Source organism: Pristis pectinata, chromosome 3 (assembly GCF_009764475.1).
Source record: "Pristis pectinata isolate sPriPec2 chromosome 3, sPriPec2.1.pri, whole genome shotgun sequence".
NCBI lineage: Eukaryota > Metazoa > Chordata > Chondrichthyes > Rhinopristiformes > Pristidae > Pristis > Pristis pectinata.
The window spans coordinates 30,841,978-30,868,196 of record NC_067407.1 but is presented as its reverse complement, the minus strand read 5'-3'; the positions used below and the strand labels follow the sequence as shown (position 1 = coordinate 30,868,196).

Here is a 26,219-nt window from a genome sequence, read left to right as displayed (position 1 = left end):
TACCGAAAAAATATTCAAAAAAGGCTAACGATCTTTAAAGGGCTGGAGTACTGCAGTTGAGTACTGAGGTTATGCTGCAGCTGTACAAAGCCAGAACAAAACCACAATTGGAGTACCTCGAATAGTCCTAAATACCATATCTGAGGAAGGATAGTTTAGTTTTGGAAGCATTTCGGGAAACACGTATCCTTATGGCTCAAACCAGAAGGAAAGATCACACAAACTGAAATTGCATTCCTTGGAATTTAGCAAGTGATTTAGTTGAAGTTTTTATGGCATTAAGATATTCTCTCCACAAACTCTATTTCTGCTGATGGAAAAGGACTAGGAAGCATATATTTAAATTTAGGGCCAGACTCTTTAGATTAGAACACAAAATCACTCGCAAAGAGGTTGGTAGATGCTTGGAATCCTTTTCTGCAACGGCAATGGCTGCAAGGTGAATTGTTAATTTTAAATCAAAGTGGAGTTTATTATCATCTGCACAAGTACAAGTATGCACAGGTGCAATATCTATCGAAATATGAGATATATAGATATTTGTCAAAAGTTATTAATGGATACAAGAACAAGGTTAATATGTGGATTTGGGTCATAGAGAAGCCACGATCGAACTGAATGATGAAACAGACTGGAAGAACAAAATGGCCTACACCTGCTCTTATGTTTAAGATTAAATTTATTAAAATTAACTTCATAACAATGTTAAGAGAACAGTGGAATTAAATAACATTTATATTATCACGGGCCTTATGTATGTACTATACTTACGACATAGGATGCTATTCAGCCCATTATGTTCACGCCAGATCCCATGGGAGTAAACCCACTAGTTCTAATCCCCCGCTCATTTCCCTGTGTCCCTGCAATTTATTTTCTCTCACACATGCCCTTCTACTTCCCTTTTGCCCCTAACCTGCATTAAGGAGTAATTTACAGTGACCAATCAAGCAAGCAGCACATTCTTGGGATGTTGGAGGTAACCAGAACACCAGCAGGTAGTCCACACAATCGCGGAAAGAACATGCAAACCATACAGACAGCATTTGAGGTCAGGATTGAACCTGGGTCCTAAGAGCTGTGAAACAGCAGCACCACCTTGCCTGGACAATATTCAACAACACAAATTTGTTTTAAGAGCTAAGTTATCTTACTATAGTTATTTTATTCCTTTCTAAGTAACAACTTACCAAGAGTTCCTCATCATTTTCAAAATCATCATCATCGTCATCATTTTCATCCACATCCTTCATGCATTCTTCAGCCATTTGTTTTATATGGTCCATTGGCAAAGGCACTGTGAGTAGAATGTACTAGATCAGAGATAGGTCTAACTTATTAAAATTCTTCTGTCCTCAGATTATAACTTATTAAAATAGTTGTGTATCTGGCACATTGGCAGATAATGAATACTGGAGAACTGCTTTATGTCCCAGCTGTAGGAAATATAAATCAACAGTGAATAAGTGGCATATCCTGAAGGTTGATTTATACACCAAAGGAAAACACTAGTGCTATTCATTTTCTCTTAGAATTACAGAACCATAGAACACTACAGCACAGAAAACAGGCCATTCAGCCCTTCTAGACTGTGCCAAAATGGTATTCTGCTAGTCCCATTTACCTGCACCCAGTCCATAACCCTCCAGACCTCTCCCGTCCATGTATCTATCCAATTTATTCTTAAAACTCAATAGTGAGCCCGTATTCACTACATCAGATGGCAGCCTGTTCCATACTCCCACCACTCTTTGAGTGAAGAAGTTCCCCTTAATGTTCCCCCTAAACTTTTCCCCTTTCACCCTAAAGCCATGTCCTTTCGTACTTATCTCTCCTAGTCTAGGTGGAAAGACCCTACTCGCATTAACTCTGTCTATACCCCTCATAATTTTGTAAACCTCCATCAAATCTCCCCTCATTCTTCTGTGCTCCAAGGAATAAAGTCCTAACCTGTTCAATCTTTCCCTGTAACTCAACTCCTGAAGACCCAGCAACATTCTAGTAAATCTTCTCTGCACTCTTTCAATCTTACAAATATCCTTCCTATAGTTAGGTGACCAGAATTGCACACAATACTCCAAATTTGGCCTCACCAATGTCTCATACAACCTCACCATAACATCCCAACTCCTATACTCAATACTTTGATTCAAGAATGCCAGGACGCTAAAAGCCTTCTTTACAACCCTGTCTACCTGCGACGCCACTTTCAGGGAATTATGTATCTGAACTCCCAGATCCCTTTGTTCCTCTGCACTCCTTAGTGCCCTACCATTTACTGCGTATGTCCTACCTTGATTTGTCCTTCCAAGATGCAACACTTCACACTTGTTTGCATTAAATTCCATCTGCCATTTTCTGGCCCATTCTTCCAATTGGTTCAGATCCCTCATAAAGCTTTGAAAGCCTTCCTCGCTGTCCACTATGCCTCCAATCTTAGTATCATCAGCAACCTTGCTGATCCAATTTACCACGTTATCATCTAGATCATTGATATAGATAACAAACAACAATGGCCCCAGCACAGATCCCTGAGGCACACCACTAGTCACAGGCCTCCAGTCTGAGAAACAGTCATCCACTACCACTCTCTGTCTTCTCCCACACAGCCAATTTCAAATCCAGTTTACCACCTTTCCATGGATACCTAGTGTCTGAACCTTCTGAACTAACCTCCCATGTGGGACCTTGTCAAAGGCCTTACTAAAGTCCATGTAGACAACATCCACAGCCTTTCCTTCATCTACTTTCTTGGTAACCTCCTCAAAAAACTCTACAAGATTCATTAAACACGATCTACCACGTACAAAGCCATGCTGACTATCCTAAATCAGCCCTTGGCTATCCAAATACTTGTATATCCAATCTCTCAGAACACCTTCCAATAATTTACCCACTACTGATGTCAGGCTCATTGGCCTGTAGTTACCTGGTTTACTTTTAGATCCTTTTTTAAACAATGGAACTACGTAAGCTATCCTCCAGTCCTCCAGCACCGCACCCGTGGCTAAGGACATTTTAAATATATCTGCCAGGGCCCGTGCAATTTCTACACTCGTCTCTCTCAATGTCCGAGGAAATATCTTATCAGGCCCGGGGGATTTATCTACCTTTACTGGCTGTAAAACAGCAAGCACCTCCTCCTTTTTAATTTCTAAATGTTCCATGACACTATTGCCTGTTTCCCTTCCTTCCATGTCCACTATGCCAGTTTCCTGAGTAAATACTGATACAAAAAAACTGCTTAAGATCTCCCCCATCCCCTGAGGCTCCACACATAGACAACCACTCTGATCTTCTAGGGGACCAATTTTGTCCCTTACTATCCTTTTACTCTTAATATACTTGTAGAAACCCTTCGGGTTTACCTTCACATTATCTGCCAAAGCAACCTCATGTCTTCCTTTTGCCTTCCTGATTTCTTTTTTTAGTATTTTCTTACTTTTCCTATACTCTTCAAGTACCTCATTTGTTCCTAGTTGCCTATACCTGCTATACACCTCTCTTTTTTCTTAACCAGATCGCCAATATCCCTTGAAAACCAAGGTTCCCTATGCTTGTTAACTTTGCCTTTAATCCTGGCAGGAACATGCAAACTCAGCACTCTCAAAATTTTGCCTTTGAAGGCCTTCCACTTACTGAGCACATCCTTGCCAGAAAACAACTTATCCCAATCCACTCTTCCTAGATCCTTTCTCATTTCCACAAAACTGGCCTTTCTCCAATTTAGAACCTCCACCCGAGGACCAGACCTGTCCTTATCCATAATTAACTTGAAACTAATGACATTATGGTCACTGGACCCAAAATGCTCACCTACACATACTTCTGTCACCTGACCTGCCTGGTTCCCTAATAGGAGATCAAGTATTGCATTCTCTCTCGTTGGTACCTCTATATATTGATTTAGAAAACTTTCTTGAACACATTTGACAAATTCCAAGCTATCCAACCCTTTCACAGTGTGGGAGTCCCAGTCAATATGTGGAAAGTTAAAATCCCCTACTATTACAACTTTCTGTTTCTTACATCAGTCTGCTATCTCACTACACATTTGTTCCTCCAATTCTCTCTGACTATTGGGCGGTCTATAATACAACCCTATTAGTGTGGCCACACCTTTCCTGTTCCTCAGCTCCACCCATATGGCCTCAGTAGACGAGCCCTCCGGGCTGTCCTGTCTACGCACAGCTGTGATATTTTCCCTGACTAGTAATGCCACTCCGCCCCCTTTCATCCCTCCCCCTCTATCATGTCTGAAACAACAGAACCCCGGAACATTAAGCTGCTAGTCCTGCCCTTCCTGCATCCAAGTCTCACTAATAGCAATAATGTCATAATCCCACATACCAATCCACGCCCTAAACTCATCTGCCTTACAATACTACTTGCATTGAAATAGATGCACTTGAGAACATTTCTATCACATACAAACCTTTGATTTCTGTCGATACCTGCAGTCCTCGCATGACGTTTTCCTTCTCCACATCACTATCTGCTCTAACACTCTGGTTCCCCTCCCCCTGCAAATCAGGTTTAAACCCCCCGGAGCAGCACCAGCAAACCTATCCGCAAGCATGTTAGTCCCCCTCCAGTTCAGGTGCAAACCGTCCCGTCGGAACAGGTCCCACCTTCCCTGGAACAAAGCCCAATTGTCTAGAAACATGAAAAGACTGAAAGTCCTAAAGCCAGCGTTAAAGTATAATCTGCCAATTTTATAGTTTTTTAAATTTTGTATAACTTGCCCACTTTACAGACTTTGACATTTTCTAGGAAACGAAGCTGTGATTAGTAGTTTACAATGCAGATTCTTTTTAAGCAATGAAATGCAGATCCATTAACTTTATCAATACCTTTTAAATTACATTAAATATTACAACATTTTGAACCAACAGTGAACATTCGATTTCCTTAAAGGTAAATTGTAAAAGGGCACCAGGAAGCAAATTCAAAGACATAGTCTGATGTAGAAATTCACACATTATTAGAAAATCATTTAAATTTTGTTCTCATAGTTCACATTTGCATTCTAAACAAGGGCTGACACGAACAAGTTAAAATAATTTGCATCTATCCTGGACCTGAAATAAGAACCTTTGCGCACAATTATTGGAAGATACAATTTAACTCATCACTTCTTCCCCTTAGCCATCTCCCCTTCACCTTCTGCCAAAGGGTATTCACTGTGGCGTTTAGTTGGTTTCAATCATGCACCACCCCATTCTCTATTCCTTGACATCTAGCCTGACAAGAGACCAAAAAAGCTTGTGTGGCAAACATGACGGCTTTACCAATGCCATTTCTGACAGATACATGAAGCTAAAGTTGCTTTCAGAAAAGAACATAACAAGTACACAAATTAAAAAAGTGCCCTCTCACACATTCATGAATCTTATAGTAGAAATATTAATGCCTACACATTATCTCCTGTTCCAGTATTGTCCAACAGAATGCCACATGAATGGCTACAGTAACACTGTTTTAGCTAACTATGATTACTTTAGTAGAAAACATTTATTATACATCAGTTGGAAGTGTAATTCACAAGTATCTTTCCTGAATACATCTATCACTGGCATGGAATCTTGTAATATTTCTCATTCACCAAAATTGGAACCAATTAATCAAATAGAGTACATCATAATGTAATTTCAAGAATTTTGTCAAGCAGTCATGAACAATACTTAGATTTCTATGGAGTGGCACTGAGAATATTGACAAATATAACAAGACAGACGTGCTCTTGCTCTCCATCCAAAACATGTTTGGATGATGCTTGTTTTTTGCCAAGATATGCTCTTTTATTGTTATTATCATCTTTGCTTAATTCCCCCCCTGCCCCCCCCAACTGTTCCGTTGACAGTGGTTCGCTGCCAATATATTGCAACTGAAATTTACTGTTTTAATTATAGTATTAATTAACCCATAGGCAGTTAAACAAGGAAGTAATGTACCCAGAATCATCAAAAAACACTCATTAGAAGAGACTTTTTTTACTCCCACAATTATCTGCTTCAGGATCTCTTACCAGAAGCTGCCGTAACGTTAAAGACTGTAGCAAAGCATCAGAACACACACCAACGACTTCTATATAGCACCCTTAATGTAGCGAGAACATCCCAATGAGCCTTACAGGAATGTTGGACAAAAGACTGATCCCAAACCAAGAAAGATGACATTAGGGTAGACAACCAAATGCTTGGTCAAAGAGGCAGACATCAAGGAATGACTTAAAGGGAGAATAAGAAGTACTAAAGTGGAGCAATCTAGTGAGTGAATTCAAAAATTTAGGCCTTGCAACCTGTAGGCTCTTATGATGAAGCTATTATATTCTGAATACTCAACAGACTGGAGTTGAAGAAGAAGTGATGTCTCAATTATATGGCTACAGAAAGGGGGGGGGGGGCGAGATCTTAGTGAGATTTGAAAACAAGGATGAGAATTTTAAAATTGAGACTATTTGATTGAAAGTCAGTATGAGTCAACAAGTACAGGGACTCTGGGTGAATGGGACAGTGAAAATTAGGACAAAAGCAGTGTTTTGGATAATCTCAAATTCACGCAGAACAGAACAAGGGGGTCCAGACTATTAGAGGCCATTCTTCCTTTTAAAAGTTAATCAATTGGAATTCAGTATTTTCTCTGGGCAATTTTACCTAATATATTTTCTTTTCTTTTCAGCTCTTTAGCAACATTCATGTCTTAAAACATGAAAGCAAAATAATTTAAAAAAATTAATAAACACAAAATGCAAAAGAACAGATTTTGTCTATTTTTTTTCAAATGTATTTCTTGATGCACACGCAGAGGACGTGGCTGATTTTAGCTTGATAGGTTGACACTGCTATCTAGCAGCTCCTCGGCAAGTGGTTTCCATATTGTTATTTAAGATATCTGACCAAAAGGTTTAAGTGCAAGTTGTAAATCCAGTCAACCACTGTCATTTGTTATCAGTTACATCATTAAACTATCTTACCTATATTTGACGTGTTTAGAACGGTATGTCTCCATTTAAACTGAAGGCGGGAAGGTGCTAAGCATCTGCAGTTGATTTTTGTCTCCATACACAGCTGCTGGCCACTTAAGAGATTGCCTTGTCAGTTTCCAAAGCAAATGTCTTATATGCTGCCCACCGCCCCCCTCCCCCCCCCCATGAATGAACAGCTGCAGTTCTCATCATGATTGTTGAGAGAAAAACATCCCATAGGAACATGTAACATGGGATTCAATGGAAAATAGGGTTTTGCATTATAGAAAATCGTGATATGGACAGTTTTCTAGGAACATAATCCCTCCAATAAAGCGGGGGTTGCCTGTACTTCTTTTAAGGACAGCTCAAGGCCATGACCAAATGATCCTAATTTTAAAATGCTCATAAATTAGACAGGATTTTTAAACAAAATTTTCATTAGAAAATTAAGTGGTTCCATAACATGGGCCATTAATTAACATATTTTTATTTTTAAACTGAGAATATTCATAAAGTTACAGCAATTGTGATTTAAAAATTAAAAGGATAAACAATAAACACAGATAATACTAACTTTTTTCTTTGGATTTTGATTTAGTGACTGCCTTCACTCCAGTTATTTCAGCTAATTCTGCTTCCAGATCACCATCGTCACCATCTCCTTCAGTAATCATGTCTTCACATGAAAAGTCTACAAATAGGCCAAGCTGCATTTAAAAAAAAGTAGAGGATCAGTTTCATCAGGTTCCTAAACCGATGACTATGAAACTAAAATTTACCACTGAGATCATTTTTGAATATATGCAAACAGTAAATTTAATGACTCTTCTCACCACATTGTCACATTCCTTGTATAAAACTGCATATCTTCATTTGGTTAATAGTAAACATCATCAGAACCATGACTGTTAACAAGCTGTAATGCACATGTTAACAAGCTGTAATGCACATGTATTGAATAAAGATTTTTACAGGATGATCCATGCTACAATCCATTCTTGAAATTCAAAGGATATTCAAAAATCACCCTAGCTTCACAAATATTCTTTGGATTTTATTATTTTTTCAAGTTGGCTACAGAAAAATTGCATGATGAAGAATTTATGCAAATTTATATAATTTATATTGAGCTGACTTGACAATTCAGCGAACATGGAAGTGTTAAAATTACTAGTTCCCTGTTTCTATTGTTTTTACAGATAATGTTCTCTGGTTCAATCCTGTTTCTTTGCTGCCGCTTTTGTATACCTGACTTAAAGAACGGTTAATCCAGTTTAAAGTTAGTTAACCAGTCTAAAATTTGTTTCAAAAACATACTTCATTCATTACCAGCTATGCATGAAGGATCTGACAAGAAGTGTCCTCCCTGTAATCAAAAGCTGTTCTTCTGCACAAGTATTTATTTTAAAGAAATGAAGGACAAGTGGTAAGGCACAGTCCAATTGTTTGGAACGTTTCACGGCACCTTGGCCAGTCCAACCCTTAACAATACCAGTGACAGGCTGAACCTCATCACTCAATGAGACTTGATGTTTGTGCACAGCTTGATGTGGCCACACCCAAATGTAGCTGTCGGGATGAATGTTATGCCAAATACATTTTCCCTCCCCCTTTTTGCTGGAGATTTGTATATCAGGACCTTTTTTCCCTTACAGCGTAGGAGACTGAGAGGTGATCTTACAGAGGTGTATAAAATCTTGAGGAGCATATGGTGAATGCACTCAGTTATTTTCCTCAGGGTTGGGAAATCAAGAAATAGAGGCATAGGTTTAAGGTAAGAGGGGAAAGATTCTGTAGGAAACTTGAGGGGCAACTTTTTTTAACACAGAGGGTGGTATGCATGTGGAAATGAAACTGCCTGAGGAAGTGGTTGAGGCAGGTACAACAACAACGTTTAAAAGACAGTTGGACAAGTACATGGATAGGAAAGGTTTAGAAAGTTACAGCCAAACACTGGCAAGTGGGACTAAGCTTGGATGGGCATCTTGGTCGGCATGGACAAGTTGGGCTGAAGGATCTGTTCCGTGCTGTATGACTCTATATCTCGACAGAAATGATTAATTTTCAATTTCTGGATCAAAGTGCAGGAGTGGGGCAGGGATCACACCAGCATCAATGTTCATCAGCACAAACAGCATATCACATGATGACCAGCTTCTTTTCCACAACTGAGAGGAAGTGCCACTCCCACAATCCCTTGGCTATACACCACCCATGCACCAGCTTCTCTATGCCACTATCACAGCACCTACAGGTAATTGGACCTGATGGTGAAGTGAATAAAGGCTTGGTGAGATCAGTTGCCAAAGAACATGACCTTAAAGATAACTATTTTGCTTTCTATCTTCTTCTGAGGATAAGAAATTGGCTTACACATGCGAATGAACTAGAACCTTAACCAGGGATGTGCACGAATGGGCCTGGACAGTAATTGTTGATAATAAGATCTATGTGTGATATTTCACAGCTGGATTCTGTTCTAACCTCAACCACAGGTTTGGATGAGGATAGTACACGGGAGTCTATGCATCACAAAATATGACCTACCTCCAAAAGATAAAGTGCTAACCAAATGTCAACCACCACGACATCAAATGTACCTAATGTTTAGATATAATATTGTGATCTATATTAACTGGAAATATTACCTGCACCCGTTTGCTGCCTTGCTTACCAAACAGCAGACAAATGAAAAAAATGATAAATACATTTTTGATCCTGCATTCAAATCCAGTTCATAAAAATTGGACATGAACCATCAGCATAATATACTGCTCTTAAGTAAAATGTGTTTGGGTAGTCTCAATATGGTTCCAAATAAGCACAATCCATACTGACGATGTATAAATATAAAATAAAAACACTGCTGTGGAAAATTGCTGGTGCAAAAAGTATGCTCCTCTCGGGTTGAGTTTGAGGCAGAATGTCAAGGCAGTCTCTGAATCAATTATATATCATTAGTGATCTAGAAATGTTTGATGCTGGAGGACATGGGTATACCTCTACTCTTAGCACCACCTTTCATCGACTTGTTGAGTACAAGCGCATACATTGATCCAGCCGACAAACAGCGACACAGATTCAACATTCTGGAATTCTCTATCAGATATCAGGGAGCATTACTATCACACGGGTATTTATAATTCAATAACAATCTTCTCAGGCAACTGCTGACGGTCAATTAATGTAGCCCTGCCAGACACTCATGTCGCTCGATGTAAATATGATTCATAAATGGATATGTTTACATTTTTTTCTGGCCAGTTTAATAACATTCCAACCAACCGTAAAAGCATACATTTTATCTTTTTACAGTCGGGCTAATCTGCAAGGTTTAAGCAAGATTTGAAACACAGCAGAGGCGCCGCACACCTAATCGTGACATATAAATATTTACTGAAAAGATCTTAGAAGTTTGTTGGAAATGAAGTCGCACAACCTGTCCGAGGCTGCCGCAAAACGTCATGAGTTACTAACACCACGTGTTTCACGGACAAAACTGCAGCAAACCCACCCACTCAAGTCTGTAACACACATCCCACCATTAGCTACCCCCTCCCGGTCTCCGGTCACATCGCCGACCGCTGCTGGAAACACCGGTCCAACCCTTCCCGGTCTCATTACTCGCCTGTTTAGCTGCTGCTGCGCCCTGGCCTTGGCCGCTGGTTTCCTTTTGGGTTTGCTGTAAACATGGTACATCCAACAGTTTGCCTCAAGGCCTCAGAAACTTGCACGTCGAGAGTACTTTTTTTAAAAACTAGTAATCACTTTATTAACTGAACGCTGTACAAGTGGAGGAGTTTGGCATCACCGAGAGGCTCAGGCCGCCGCCAGCCGGGGCGCCACCTTCACCCCACGACAGCCCGAGCTCTGACTGCCGCGTTCACGCAGACTCACAACGGCCGTTGTTGCTCCTTTCCGGTCCACTGACCCTCGTTGCTCGATGGCCGTGCTGAGGTTGCACCGCTTGCTCAGCCTCAGCAAGTTGAACAACAAACTTAGTTTGTTTTCGTTGATGGATTAACAGGAAAACGCAATTTACACTTATAACTTGTCTCTTTTTTTAAATGTCCTCCGTCGTCACAAAGCGTTTCAGAGCCAAATAGTTGTGAACTTATAGACGTTTGTTTTGCAAACAAGTGCATTTGTCAATTTCTCACATGGTAATTTCGCAAACAGCACACCGGGCGTTGTAACATTGGCTGGGCAAAGAGCAATTCAACGTTTCAGTTTTTCGTTCTTTTACGGAAAAGTGCGCCTACTTAGAATTCCAGAACACTAAGGCCGAGGGGTGGTGGGGAATTGGAGGATTCAAAGCTGAACGCTAATACCAGCTGCAACGCTAGTTTCAACGTGAAGAATTATTTAAGACACATTTTGTCAATTTAAAAACTCAGGGTTATTTCTCCCTCTGAACATCAAAAGAAAAAATGGTGTAAAAACATAATTCAGTTGTAGCAGTGCCGAAAAGTAAGAAAACAAATATCACTTTTCTCAAGCAAAATCTAAGATAAACAACTGCAGTTTGAAGGTACGTTGAAGATATTAGCCTTGAAATTGGAATTGAAATTGGAACATAAAGGAAGTGGTGCATGACACAAGGTGCAGTACCTCCATGGATGTGTATGCAGGAGTTATGATTCGTAAGTCTCAAAGTTATGACATCAAAGTTGTCGGTGATGTGGATAGCGAGGAAGATTATCGGAAGCTGCAGCATGATATGTATCAGATAGAAAGTTGAGCGGAGCTTTGGCGATGGAATTTAATCCCCACAACTGCGAGGTGATGCATTTTGGGAAATCAAATAGGGGCGGTAGGACATATACAGTGAATGGTAGGGCACTGAGGAACGCTGATGAAGAGAGGAACCTTGTGGTTCAAGTTCATAATAGGTAGAGTGGTGATGACATATGGTATGCTTTCTTTCATAGTTCTGGGCGTTGACTATAAAAGTTAGGATGTTGTGTTGCAACTTCACAAAGCAACTAGTTTGATCGAATGGAGTAATATATGCAGTTCTGGTTGCCGCGATATAGGAAGGATGTGGTTGTGCTGAACGGAGTGTAGAGCAGATTCACCAGGATGTTACCCAGATCAGAAGATTTATGGGGAGAGATTAGCTAGGCTAGGTTTGTTTTCCTTGGAGCCAAGGGGTGACCTAATAGAGGTATATAACATTACGGAGCATAGAGGGTAGATAGAATCTTTTGTCCCATGGTAGTGTATAGGTGATACACCTGGGCTTTTGCAGCTTTCTGATAGTTTCATTTTCACCACTGCTGATTATTTATTCCAATTATTTAATTAACAGAATTTAAATTTCTAATTTTCTGCGGTGGCATTTGGACTTTGTCTAGGCACCTGGATTCCTATTACAATAATTTAACCAATATGCTATTATACCTTTGATGCACTGTAATGGTTTTTGATGATTTGATTAATGTGAAGGCAAAATCTGCATCCAGCCCAGATTAGTCCTGGGCCACAAGTAGACACTCTGAACAAAGGTCTGATCTAGTATGATCTGCTCCAATAATTTGTTTTAAATAAAATTACCCTTTAAAACATTGACATACTATCAATTATTTGCAAAAAAAAGCCTTCAAAACTTCAGAGATCCCATGTGTGCAGAAATATTTCCAAAATTCATTCCTCAAAGGCCAGCTCTGATATCAAACTTCTAAATTCCAGGGATATCAACACAGCAATCTCTCCTTGTGATTTAAGACTTCAGGTTTTGATAAACACTGCATTCTCTCTAGTATATCCTGCTTGAGTTATGATTTAACCAGAGATTTTGTGTAACTTCTACCCCTTTATTTCCAAAATCAGGAGTACAAAGTGAAAAAGTCCTTAAGTTTTTTTTGTATTATCAATGGGATTGTAACAATCTATATGTACATATGATTCCCTGAGCCTGGCCCAAGTCATCACTGAAAAAAACTCTGTTCCATCTCGCTCCAAAGTAGATGATATCATTCTTGCACACTCCAAAATCCACTTGCCACATTTATATCTTTTGCATAATTATCTTTGTTATTACACCATTTGAGAAGTTATCTTGTCTTTGAATCAATGGAAGATTTTGGTTCTGTGGACATTGTAAATATGTTGGAATGAAAGGAAATGTGGGATTGGGAAGGGGATAATGCAGATATTTTGTACATACTGGAACTCATTCATTTACTGTTGCCACTGCCTTGTCTATTTGAACTATTCAATGGTGTTCCCTTATGAGACTGGTGGTCTTCCATTTGTATTGTCTGCAACTTGTGTGACAGCTATACAAGTATACTTGCCATCAACTGAGGTTTCATGCCAACTTATGAACAACTCAATTTTTTTCTGTCTGAAAAGTAGGCTGGGTGGACTTGTCTTGGAATTTTTCTACCAGGCATCTTTAAGGTTTTCACTTTAAAAGATTTTATCTGTTTCATTTGGACAGTGTAACTGATTAAAAACCCTCACTGCTTCCAGAGCCACCAGCTACAGCTTGAAAGACTGACAATATAGCCTTTTTATGGATAAGGTTCCATCATCCCATTAATATGTCAGGTAAGATTAAACTACTAAACCTTTCTGTCAATAGGTGAACTCCAAAAAACCAATAATGTAGTAACAGAAAAGCTGAAAGAAAGCTTTCATTTTTGATTACTCAATCTTGGCATAGCCAAGGGAAAAATTAAATAACCAACCAGATTATACTGTTTTCATGCATTATCAGCAACTCAGGAACAAGCCACATAGATGCTTGGTTAAAGAATAAGGTACATTATGGGAAGTAAAAATGGTGAGATGAATTGCATTTTTGTCTGAAAGCTAAATTTAATATTTGCAGCCTTGCATTATTTATTGAATAATCACAAAGCAAATTTGAAATTTCTTTATTATAATAACTGCTCAAATAAATTACCCAAAAACTTTTCACTGAAAACCTAAATTTGTTAAAAATTTTAATATTGATTAAGAATTACAGGGTTAAAATAACAACATGCATGTCAGCATACTGAACATTTCGTATTGCGGAACATTTACAAATTAGTCTTCTTTTAAAGCATACATTACATCATCGTGGCTAACATTCAATCGAACTCTCAAGTGAAGATCATTTTTACTAGACTCAACTAGTAGGAGCCGACAAGCCCCAAGTCTTGTACAAACCAACATAGTTTCAGAGATTGTTGGAGGCTGCAGACCTTCTATTCTGCATAGTCCAATATGCTGCTGGTAGATCTGCAAAAATAGTAAAGGGAACAGTTTATAAAATGTTTTGCATGTTCAATGTTGGCGGCTTTAACTACATTCTACAAAGCAGGATGTTTTATTGGGACATGTTAGAAGGACGAAACACTTAGTTTCAAATGAATAATTAATTAGTCTTTAAAGTTCCACTTCAGACCACCAATATTCTTGATATGATTTTTATACAAAATATGAAAAGCAGTTTGTAAGTTTATAGCTGTAAAACAAAACATTTTGATTTCCTATCACTGCTGCACTTGTTATTGGCTTGATTATATTTTCCCCTGCCACCAATCCCCCGATTGTCAGGAGGGTCAGCAAACTCCAGGCACTAATTCTAAAACTTAAAGTCATTGGAAATTTTTTCATTCATCCTCGCAACCTCCAAGGAAGCCTTTGACAAAGGCAAAGTTCTGTCTCCAGCTTGAAAACATTAGAACAGAAATAATTTAAAAAATAGTCCAATTAACCTCCTTACCTTTCTACCCTACAGTACCACAATCCCCATTTAAATGAATGGGCTTGAGAATCCTTCACCAGGTTTAAGCTGGTGCAGGATCAGAGAACAGATGCTTCACTGTAAATGCTGGGAAATCTTAGTAAGCTCTTTATCTGCTGTTGAACTCCTTTGGAAGTCCTGTGGTGGAGCACAGTGAGGAAACTGCTGGCAGAGCCTGCCAGCAAAAACAGGATTTCTTTGTTCACAAAGGAACCACAAAACCTACTGGCACATATTCTGAGAAAAGCCAACACACAGTGGGGAATTCCTGGCATCTACTACCAAAATCCAGGCCAATTAATTGCTGATTTGCTCTCGGTTTGAGAACTAACTTCTTACATGTAATGGGACATTATACTGACTGCAAAATGTTACTGGATTCACTCCCTCACGTAAGTAAAAATGTGAATGTATTTCCAAAAACTTTCAAAGGATTTATAGAGATTGCCAAGAATTAAGGTGGTCTACGCAATGTTAAAAGATTGTGATATCGTTGTACTCATGCTCAATTATACTAAGTTTTGCTTCCTTCTGTTCATGTTTTTTTTAAATTAAACTTAAAACAAACATTTCTCAGTAAGTATTGTGTGAACATTTTAAACAGCATGTTTTATAATCACCTGCTGAAATGTGGCTTCTTCCAGACCAAGCCTTTGGAATTCAGCAAGCACTGCTTTCATAAAAATTTGTTCCTGGACAGATGCATTCCTGTTATGCAGACACAACATATTAAATAAAAGGAACTGTATGTTTTTCTTTGGATCTAGACCTCAAACTAATATTTAATCTTTTAAATAGAGTGTTGGAAAATAAATCAGAATATTAGTCTGCTAATTTAGAGCAGATTTGCAAATAATTATCTTGGCTGCACCAATGCAGAACCAACATGGAAATCCACTGTGCTCATGTTTATAAACAAGCAGAGCATCTGTGCCATCAGGTTTGAAATATCAAATAATTTTTTGTATTGGGATGAAAGGTTATTGAGTGATTTGTATTCATCATTCCTTTATATTTTCAGGCTGAGTTGTGAAACTTGAGTGTAACAAGAACTTGTATTTATATTGGCCCTTTACCATTCTCAAGGTGCTTCACAGGAGTGCCACAGAAAAATGTTGGTACCACTCAGATATAGAAATATTAGATCAGATGACCAAAAGTTTGGTAAAAGTAAATTTTAAAGATAGAGTGAAAAAAGGAAGACTTGCATTTACATAGCTCCTTTTACATCCAGATCAGGAGCTCCAAAAGCAAATACTTTTGAAGTATAATCATTTTCATAATGTAGAGACAGAGTGAGTGGTTTAGGTTCTCCCCATAGTCCTTCCCTACAAAAGCATCAATAATGCAATCTGAATGTTGAAATGGACTTGTAATGTGTTAGGATAAGGGCCACATGATAATGTTACTATTTAAAATACCCAAGATTTCAACACATCTACAGTGAGCAAAGATATAGAGACAACAAGGAATCTAGCTACTTACCTTATAGCAGTTATGTATGGAGAGGAAAACATTTCATCGAGAGCTTGTAATACATGAGGCATTCCTACAAGGCTAGACGCAGCTTTCTGACTCACTGAATATTCACATATTTCAGCAGCTCTCCTGCAAATGTCCAGAGCACGTCTTGCATCACCAGACAGAGCTGCTACCTGTAAAATAGAAAAAAGTTACTAACTTTACCATTGCAATGCTCAAATCAAATAAAGTGTCAACAACTCTTATTAGTGGTCGCTCTTTGTCACTCTAATCCCACCATCTCCAGCAAAGTCTAAAAAAAATTAGTTCATGTTTACTTACATTCATCAGCTTCCAGTTTTATTAAACCAGATGTCACTCACCTTTCTGCCCACCAGCTGAATTGCATCATTCTCAAATGCCTTTAGTCGGTTGAGTCTGGAAGAAATAATTTGCTGCAACTGTTTGTAGGTGTATGGTTGGAAGGACATTCTGGTCAGTCCCTACATTTAAAAAAAACTTTATTATCTCAGTAAAGCTACATAATAAAATGGTGTAATGCCAACAGTTAATGAAGTTTCATTTGTCTCTGAAGAAGGAAGCAAACCAAAGAAGAGGCAATTTGTATGTTAATTAAGATTGAATTCACAATAGTTGAAAATATCGCACTGAATTACAGTAAAGAATGTAAGAAATACGAGCAGGAGTAGGTCATCTGGCCCGTCAGGCCTGCTCTGCCATTCAATAAGATCATGGCTGGTCTGGCAGTGGACTCAGATCCACCTACCTGCCTTTTCCTCATAACCCTTAATTCCCCTACTATGCAAAAATCTGTCTAACTGTGTCTTAAATATATTTAATGAGGTAGCCTCTACTGCTTCCCTGGGCAGAGAATTCCACAGATTCACTACTCTCTGGGAAAAACAGTTCCTCGTCATCTCCGTCCTAAATCTATTCCCCAGAATCTGAGGCTATGTCCCCTAGATCTAGTCTCACCTAACAGTGGAAACAAGTTTCCTGCCTCTATCTTGTCTATCCCTTTCAAAATTTTATATATTTCTATAAGACCCCCTCTCATTCTTCTGAATTCCAGCGAGTATAGTCCCAGGCAACTCAATCTCTCCTCATGGGCTAATCCCCTCACCTCCAGAATCAACCTGCTGAACCTCCTCTGCACTGCCTCCAAAGCCAGTGTATCTGTCCTCAAGTAAGGAGACCAGAACTGCATACAGTACTCCAGGAGCAGCCTCACCAATACCTTGTAGAGTTGCAGCACAACCTTCCTGCTTTTAAATTCAATCCCTCTAGCAATGAAGGCCAACATTCCACTTGCCTTCTTGATAAGCTGTTGCACCTACAAACCAACCTTTTGCGATTCATGCACAAGCAGTCCCAAGTCCCTCTGCATAACAGCATGCTGCAATCTTTCACCATTTAAATAATCTGATCTTCTATTTTTCCTTCCAAAGCGGATGACCTCGCATTTACCAACATGTTACTCCATCTGCCAGACCCTTGCCCACTCACTTAACCTATCTATATCTCTCTACAGACTTTCTGCATCATCTACACAATTTGCTCATAGTTAATTTAGTGTCACCAGCAAACTTAGATACGCTACACTCGGTCCCGTCTTCCAAATCGTTAATGTATATCGTGAACAGTTGCGGGCCCAGCACTGACCCCTGCAGCACCCTGCTCACCACTGATTGTCAACCAGAGAAATACCCATTTATCCCCAATTATCCCCTGTAATTGGTTAACCAATCCTCTATCCATGCTAATACATTTGCCCCAAATCCATGCATCATCTTAAGGATGTCATTTAGGCGGCACCTTATCAAACGCCTTCTGGAAATCCAAGTGTACAACATCCACCTGTTCCCCTCTATCCACTGTGCTCGTTATATCCTCAAAGAACTCCAGTAAGTTTGTCAAACAGGACCTGCCTTTCCTGAATCCATGCTGTGTCTGCCTGATGGAACCACTTCTATCCAGATGTCTCGCTATTTCTTCCTTAATGATAGCTTCAAGCATTTTCCTGACTACAGACATTAAGCTAACTGGCCTATAGTTACTTGCCTTTTGCCTACATCCTTTTTTAAACAGTGGCGTGACATTCACTGTCTTCCAATCTGCTGGGACCTGCCCAGAGTCCAGAGAATTTTGGTAAATTATCCCAAATACCTCTACTACAACCTCCGCCATTTCTTTCAGTACCCTGGATGCATCCCATCAGGACCAGGGGACTTGTCTACCTTTAGACCCACTAATTTGCTCATCACTACCTCTTTAGTGACGGCGATTGTATCACGGTGGAGGACACGTCACATCCATAACATCTCTCTTTGGCATGTTAGACGTGTCCTCCACCGTTAAGATCGACACAAAATAGTAATTCAAGGACTCAGCCATTTCCACATTACCTAGTATTAACTCCCCTTTCGCATTTTCCAAGTGACCTATGTTCACCTTGGCCACCTTTTTCCGCTTTATATAATTATAAAAACTTTTACTACCTGTTTTTATATTTTATGCTAGCTTACTTTCATAATCTAATCTTCTCTTTCCGTATTGCTTGCTTTGTGGTTCTTTGTTGCTTTTTAAAGTTTTCCCAATCTTCCAGTTTCCCATTACTCTTGGCAACTTCGTATGCATGAGCTTTTAGCTTGATGCCTTTTTTTTTATTTCCTTTGTTATCTAAGGCTGGCTCTCCCCACCCTTACTGTCCTTGCTTTTAATTGAAATATACTTTTGTTGAGTACTGTGAAAAATCTCTTTGAAAGTCTTCCACTGTTCCTCAACTGTCCCACCATATAGCCTGTGTTTCCAGTCTACGCTAGCCAACTCCTCCCACATCCTGTTGTAGTCTCCCTTGTTTAGGCATAATACACTGGTTTTAGATAGAACTATTGCACCTTCCATTTGTATGAGAAATTCAATCATACTATGATCACTCTTTCCAAGAGGATCCCTAACCACAAGATTGTTAATTTTACCTGTCTCATTGCACAGGACCAGATCTAGGATAGCATTTTTCCTTGTAGGTTCACTAACATGCTGTTCAAGAAAGCTATCACGGTTGCATTCTATGAAGTCCTCCCCAAGACTGCCTCGACCAACTTGATTCACCCAATCTATGTGGAAGTTAAAGTCCCCCATGACAACTGCTGTTCCATTCTTATATGCATCAAATATTTCTTGGTTTATTGCCTGTGCCACTGGAATGTTATTATTCGGTGGCCTATAGACACTCCCACCAGTGATTTTTTTTTCCCCTTTACTAGCATTCACTAATTTTCTGTATATAGTTATATGTACTTCACCAGCCTGCTTGCCACGCGGTTCATCATGATTCCTTTCTGGCAGATCCATTGTATTAGCTACTGCCAAAACCACTAATTTTGCCTGTTTCGTGTGGGCCAGTCAAACAGATGGTACATAACATTCTGCTTCCGGGTCCATAAACGATCAAGCTAAGAAAAACACAAAGTGAACAGTCAGCTTGGGTATTAGTTACAAAGTGAGGTCAAAAGGCACGTTGACTATCTTTGATTCTTGCTTGATATTGAACAGCAACATTGGGATATGTAGGTAAAAGAACTACATAATTTGGAATGCATGCAATAACAAAAAACTGCATTTATGGGTCCATTCCAGATTGTTTGAAGGACAGTTGTGAAGCTGAGTATAAGAAAGAACTTGCATTCATATAGTGCCTTTAACATTTCAAGGTGCTTCACAAGAATGCCACAGACAAAATATAGATTCAATATATCTGGTCTGTGGTTAAGTCATTTCTCAATGTTGTGAAAGAAAGAAGTCCAAAGCTATTGATTAAGCAGTGAATCAACAGCAATCTATGGACAGCAATATGGTGTAGCTTGGAAATTATGTTTTCATGAATATTGCTGTACATATTTTTTTGCTGGTGGGAACAGTAGCACTGTGGTTATGTCACTGGACAAGCAATGTAGATTCCTGGACTGCATACAAGAAATTGGAATGCGAACTCCACCATACCAATTGAGAAATTTAAATTCAGTTAACTAAATAATCAGAATAAAAACTAACATCGGTAAAAGCTACTGGAATGTGGTAAAATCGATTTGATTGAATAATGTCCTGTAAAGAAGTGAGAACATCAACCCTTACTCAAAATAGCAACAAGCCACTCAGCTGTACTAATGTCAAAGCATTACAGGAAAAAAACGGGCAAACCACTGGCATTGAATTAGGCAATGGACTAAGAGATTGTAAAAGGTCCGTTGCCATAAAATCCATTCACCAAATATTTTCAGGTCATGTCTAAACTGGGACAGGTGTCCTACAGACAAATTAACCTCACATAATTGTAATTCTAAAGATCATACATTTCAGCAAACATCCATCACAATCCCTGGCTGTCCCGTCCCACAAAAGATGATGGCGCAGTGGTACACAGTCAGGAGAGAGTAGTGCTTGCAAGTCCCCAATTGACTCGAGTAGACTCTGATATCAGTCCAAGTACAAGAACCTTCTTGCTGATTACTACCCTACTTCCTTCCTCTATTGATGAATCAGCTCCTCCTTAACATTTGAACATTACTTGCAAGAGGCATGGAAAGTAGCAAGGACAGAGAATATACTCTTGATTAGGGGGGCTTCAAAGTTCATCACAAAAATGACTCAATAGCACCATCAGTGATTAGGCCAGCTGCATTCTAAAGGATGTAGCAACCAGGCTGGATCTGCAGCAGGTGGTGAGTGAAACAAGAGGATTATCTGTACTTAACCACATCCTTTGAAATGCATCTATTCTTGACAATACTGGTTTAGAATTACCACCACAGAAATAAAACCCTGTCTTCCCAATGAGGATCCTCTATGTTCTGTGACAATATGCCAAATTGGAAATATTCAGAATAGGTCTAAGTGGCCTTAAAACTAGAGATCCACAAAACTGTGAATTCTCAGTAATAATTGTGCAAAAACATTCTATAATCTCATGATCCAACATATTCCCTCTTTCTACCAATACCATTATGCCCAGGGTTGAACCCTGCCTCAATGGTTATCGCAGAAAGAGCATTCAAGAAGCAGCACCAGGCCTACCAAAACATGAGATGCCAAGCTGATGAAGCTACAAAGCAAGACCTTCTATGCTAACACTGGAGGTAGCATCATTAAATGGAGCCAAGTGATCCTGTGACCAACAAATCAGATGACAGTTTTGTACTCCTGCCACATCCAACTGCAGTGGACAACTAATCATCTTGTGGGAAGATGCAGCTCCAACCATATCTGCACCAATAATGGCAGTGCCACAAATGGAACAGGGTGCAAATCTTGCAATCATCCTCAGCCCACCTTGAGAGGACAACCATCCACTTGTCCCCACCAAGCCTGCCACATGATATTGAGAAATGGCTGTATATTGCAAAGGCAATAGCATACCATTGTTGTATACAAAAAACACATGTTCCACAGCAAGTGCATTTTTAGCCACATTACAACACTGATATCAATGTGACAATGTGGAAAATTGCACCAATACATCCTGCCTTCAAAGTATACAACAAAGTCTATCTGGTTAATTATCAGACTATCACTCACCAAAATGATGGAAGATATGGACAACAATGCTTTGAGTGCCACTTACTCACCAATAATCTGCTCAATGATACTCAAGTTGGTATTTGGTTAGAACAATTTAGCTCCAGATCTCATTACAGGCTTAGTACCTTACCAAATGGAGAAAAGCAAAATTCAAGAGGCAAGATCAGAGTGTCTGACTTTAACATCAAGGGAGCAGTTGGCACAATATGACATCACTGAGAGTAAAATTGAAATTATGGAAATGCATGGTGAAACTCTCCACTGGATACAGCCATACAAAGCTATGGCTGCTGGAGATAATCTTTTCAGCCCCAGGGTATGCTGAGAAAATTCCACAGGACAGTATCACAAGCACAATCTACTACTTCATTAGTGACTTCCCATTCATCTTAAAGATCACAGATGGGAATGTTCACTGATGATCTTGCAACTGGTCAGAAAATGAAGCAGACTGTGTCTACATGCAGCAAGAGCTGAACAACATTAAAGTGTGCTCCGGATAGAAACAGTTGTGCCAACAAGTGTTTGGCAATGACAGTCCTGCTACCTACCATTGATATGTTTGACAGATAACCTGATTTGGGTACTGCCATGGGAAATTACTGGCTCCACAGTTGTCTGAAGAAGCACATAGTTTTGACTAAGCCAGCTAATGGCAGTAGCTTACCAACTGACCATTTCTATAGCTAATTGTTTAACTTAGGGTTTTTTTTTGTTTTCAACCAATCCTTTGTGTTGTTTCAACTTCTCAAGTTAAGCTACAACCAGTATTTGAGCACACCAGCACTTCCAGTGGTCTTCCTTTTTCCTTAACCATGGTTATTCCTCCTTCAGTTAACAGGGCTCTTCACCTCATCTGTTCCATTTCCAGCACTTGCACAGTCACACTCCCTCCTCTCACCTTCAGCAAGGAATCACTTCCCCCTTATCCATACCTTCCAGTCCACCAATCACCATATTCAAAAGATCATCCTCCATAATTCCTACCACCTTCAATAAGACACCACCACCTGACATATCATCCCTTCCTTTCCCTTTTCAGCAATCAGAAGGAACCATTCTAGATGACATAATATTGCTCTGTTTCTACTGAGAAATTTTAGCCCAGTTTTTTCTCTTTTTTTTGTTTGTTTTTTTTGTAATATTGTTTACAATTTTTCTTATTGATTTAGGTTTTTTTAATTTATATAATAAATCTTTATCTTTCCTTTCTTTTGTATTATATTCATTTACTAAGAGATCGTTGGATCTACAGATTTTTTTTTATATTTTATTGTTCTTTATGATTATCTATGCTATGATTGTTCTCCTGATCTCTTTGTATTACATGTATAAATATTGATGCTATATATCAGTCCGTATTAATTTGAAAACTAATAAAAAGATTGAAAAAGAAAGAAGGAACCATTCTGGTAATCATTCCCTGTTCACTCTTCCTTCTCGTGGCACTTTTGAATGCAAATGCAGAAGATCCTCACCTCATCAACCAGTAACACTGTGGACTCCCTCTTTGGTGCTGGCGTACCAAATCGCTTCTCCAGTAATGCAGCAGCATGGTCTGCAGTGGCTTTCTGCCCTGTCAATAACTAGCAAGCAACAGGGATAAAATTGTAACTTCTCTGCATACAAAAATAGAATAAATTGCATTTATCAATTCTTTAAGCAATGCTTAAATTGCAGATAAATATAGACATTCCATCACTGGAAAACCTCACATGAAAGACCAGTTAATCTGTTCTGATGGTCTTGGTTGAAGGAAAATGTTGGCTTGGATAGCAAAAGAGCTCTCTTTATTGTAATGTTGAACCTTTAATAAGCACGTGTTTTTGGATTGATATTTCAATAGTATCACCAAAACACTCCCTCAGTAATGCTTATGAGTTTCTTCAACTGGGCTTCCAGCTGAGCCTAGCTGACACCAAACCTTCATAATTTATCTTGTATGGAATAAAGAAATATACAAGACATATATTCTTAAAAGTCATATATGAAAGAATATTTAGAGTGACCAGTGTAAACCTTGAGCTCTATGTGTTCAGCATGCCTTGGCAAACTGAAATACCTGGTCAGTGTGGCCAAATCAGAAGGTCAAATTTAATCTCCACTCCAGATGTTCAGTAATCTCAACTAATACTTTCATATAACAGTGAGGGGAAATTTGATTGTCAAAACTTCTGTCTGTCAGATGAGTACATGAAGCACAGGAACAGGCCCTTCGGCCCATGATGTTTGCGGCAACCATGATGCCAAATTAAATTAACCCCATCTGCCTGCATATGATCCATATCCCTCCATTCTCTGCGCATTCACATGCCTGACTAAATGTCTCTTAAATGCCACTATCGCGTCTGCCTCCACCACCACCACTGGCAGTGCATTCCAGGCACCTACCACTTTCTACGTTAAAAATTTACCTTGTATATCTCCTCTAAATTTACCCTCTCTCACCTTAAAGCTATGTCCTCTAGTATTTGACATTTCTACCCTGGGAAAAAAGACTATGACTATCCCCCTTATCTCTGCCTCTCATAAGTCTAAATACTTCCATCATTAGGGAACTATCTGCTAACGCAGAAGATTCTTAGGCACTTCCCGTAGGAGGAGATAAGTGGCATGTGGGGGGTGGTGGGAGGTGATAAATAAAATTCAGAGAAAAGTGATACCGTATTCTTTCCAACATACCCCCTATTATCAAACGGGTTATCAGATTTTTTTTATATCTGCAGGAGATGTTTCTAGGTTGATGTGGTGCTTCTGAACTTTCTAAAGGCCTTCAATAATGTGGCACCCAAGAGATTATTGAACAGAATCAGAGTGCAGGCTAATCAGGGTATGGTGTGGACTGAGGACAGGTTAACAGACAGAAAACGGTAGGAATAGATGGTTCACTTTCATATAGGCTGTGACTAGTGCAGTGCCACAAGGGTGTGTGCTGGGGCCCCAGCGGTTCACAATCTATATCAATGATTTGATGAGGGAATCTAAAGAACTCGAGTGCAACCCTAAAGGTATCTTTGCCTAATTGTGTAGAACTTTTTGTGGGTCTTGGCCCAAAACGTCGACTGTTTATTTCCCTCCATAGATGCTGTCCGACCTGCTGAGTTCCTCCAGCACTTTTTGTGTAATGCTCCAGAGTCCAGCATTTGCAGAATTTCTTGTGCCTTTGGAATATTGTGTATGGCTCTGGTCTCCCTACATGGGGAAGATGTATTTGAAGGATTTTTTTTTACAAAAGAAATGCAACAAAAATTCACCAGATTGTCCCCAATGGTGTATGAGGTTAAACAGACTAAGCCTGCACTATAGAGCTTTGAAGTATTAGAGGGGATTTCATTGAACCATACAAAATTCTTAAAAGGCTTGACAAGGTTTGAATGAATCAGGAGCAGGAATAGGCAATTTAGCCCCTCAAACCTGCTCTGATATTGAAGATCATGGTCAATCTGATCTTAACCTCAACTCCATATAGCCACCATATCCTTCCCCCCTTTGCTCATCAAGTATTCATCTATCGCTGCCTTAAAAATACTCACAGTTTCCACTGCCCTTTAAGGACAACAGGTCCAAAGACTGACCCTCAGAGGAAAAAAATTTCAACTCATCTGTCTTAAAGGGGCAACCCCTTATTTTAAAAGAGTGACTCCCACCTCCCCGCGTCAAAATTCTCCGAGGAGAGGAAACAGATTCTCTCCACGTCTACCCTGTTGAGACCCTTCAGGAGGGTTCTTGTATATTTCAATCAAATCTCCCCTTTTTAGAACATAGAACAATTACAGCACAATTCAGGCCCTTCGGCCCACAAAGCTGTGCCGAATATGTCCCTACCCTAGAAATTACTAGGCTTACCCATAGCCCTCTATTTTACTCAGCTCCATGTACCTATCTAACAGTCTCTTGAAAGACCCTATTGTATCAGCCTCCACCACAGTTCCCGGCAGCCCATTCCACGCACTCACCACTCTGAGTAAAAAACTTACCCCTGATATCTCCTCTATACCTACTCCCCAGCACCTTAAACCCATGTCCTCTTGTGGCCACCAATTCAGCCCTGGGGAAAAGCCTCTGACTATCTACCCTATCAATACCTCTCATCATCTTATACACCTCAATCAGGTCCCCCCTCATCCTCCGTCTCTCCAAGGAGAAAAGGCCGAGTTCCCTCAACCTGCTTTCATAAGGCATGCACCGCATTCCAGGCAGCATCCTTGTAAGTCTCCTCTGCACCCTCTCTATGGCTTCCACATCTTTCCTGTAGTGAGGCGACCAGAACTGAGCACAATACTCCAAGTGGGGTCTGACCAGGGACCTATAGAGCTGCAACAATACCTCTTGGCTCCTAAATTCAATTCCCCGATTGATGAAGGACAATACACCATATGCCTTCTTAACCACAGAGTCAACCTGCGCAGCCGCTTTGAGCGTCCTATAGACTCGGACCCCAAGATCCCT

At 39.6% G+C, this 26,219-nt stretch overlaps 2 protein-coding genes across 6 annotated transcripts in view; both read right to left on the bottom strand.

The window, feature by feature from the left end:
* Window positions 1-10,879, bottom strand: part of cc2d1b (coiled-coil and C2 domain containing 1B) — a 122,216-nt gene extending 111,337 nt beyond the window's left edge. For 4 of the 5 annotated variants that reach the window (XM_052011994.1, XM_052011997.1, XM_052011996.1 and 1 more), the window contains exons 1-3: window positions 10,599-10,878; window positions 7,545-7,677; window positions 1,191-1,297 (exon numbers count right to left, since the gene is read on the bottom strand). In XM_052011994.1, the coding sequence (XP_051867954.1) occupies window positions 1,191-1,297; window positions 7,545-7,644 (207 nt within the window). In that variant the 5' untranslated portion in view covers window positions 7,645-7,677; window positions 10,599-10,878. Of the gene's footprint in view, window positions 1-1,190; window positions 1,298-7,544; window positions 7,678-10,598 lie in introns of all 5 variants that reach the window. The other variant, XR_007956001.1, reaches the window with a different exon arrangement.
* A 2,999-nt stretch (window positions 10,880-13,878) lies between these two features.
* The window catches only part of orc1 (origin recognition complex, subunit 1), a 34,808-nt gene continuing 22,467 nt past the window's right edge, over window positions 13,879-26,219 (bottom strand). The window contains 8 exon segments of the mRNA XM_052011885.1: window positions 13,879-14,203; window positions 15,332-15,419; window positions 16,197-16,366; window positions 16,556-16,675; window positions 19,499-19,528; window positions 19,530-19,585; window positions 19,588-19,648; window positions 23,249-23,356. Of these exon segments, the coding sequence (XP_051867845.1) occupies window positions 14,009-14,203; window positions 15,332-15,419; window positions 16,197-16,366; window positions 16,556-16,675; window positions 19,499-19,528; window positions 19,530-19,585; window positions 19,588-19,648; window positions 23,249-23,356 (828 nt within the window). The 3' untranslated portion in view covers window positions 13,879-14,008.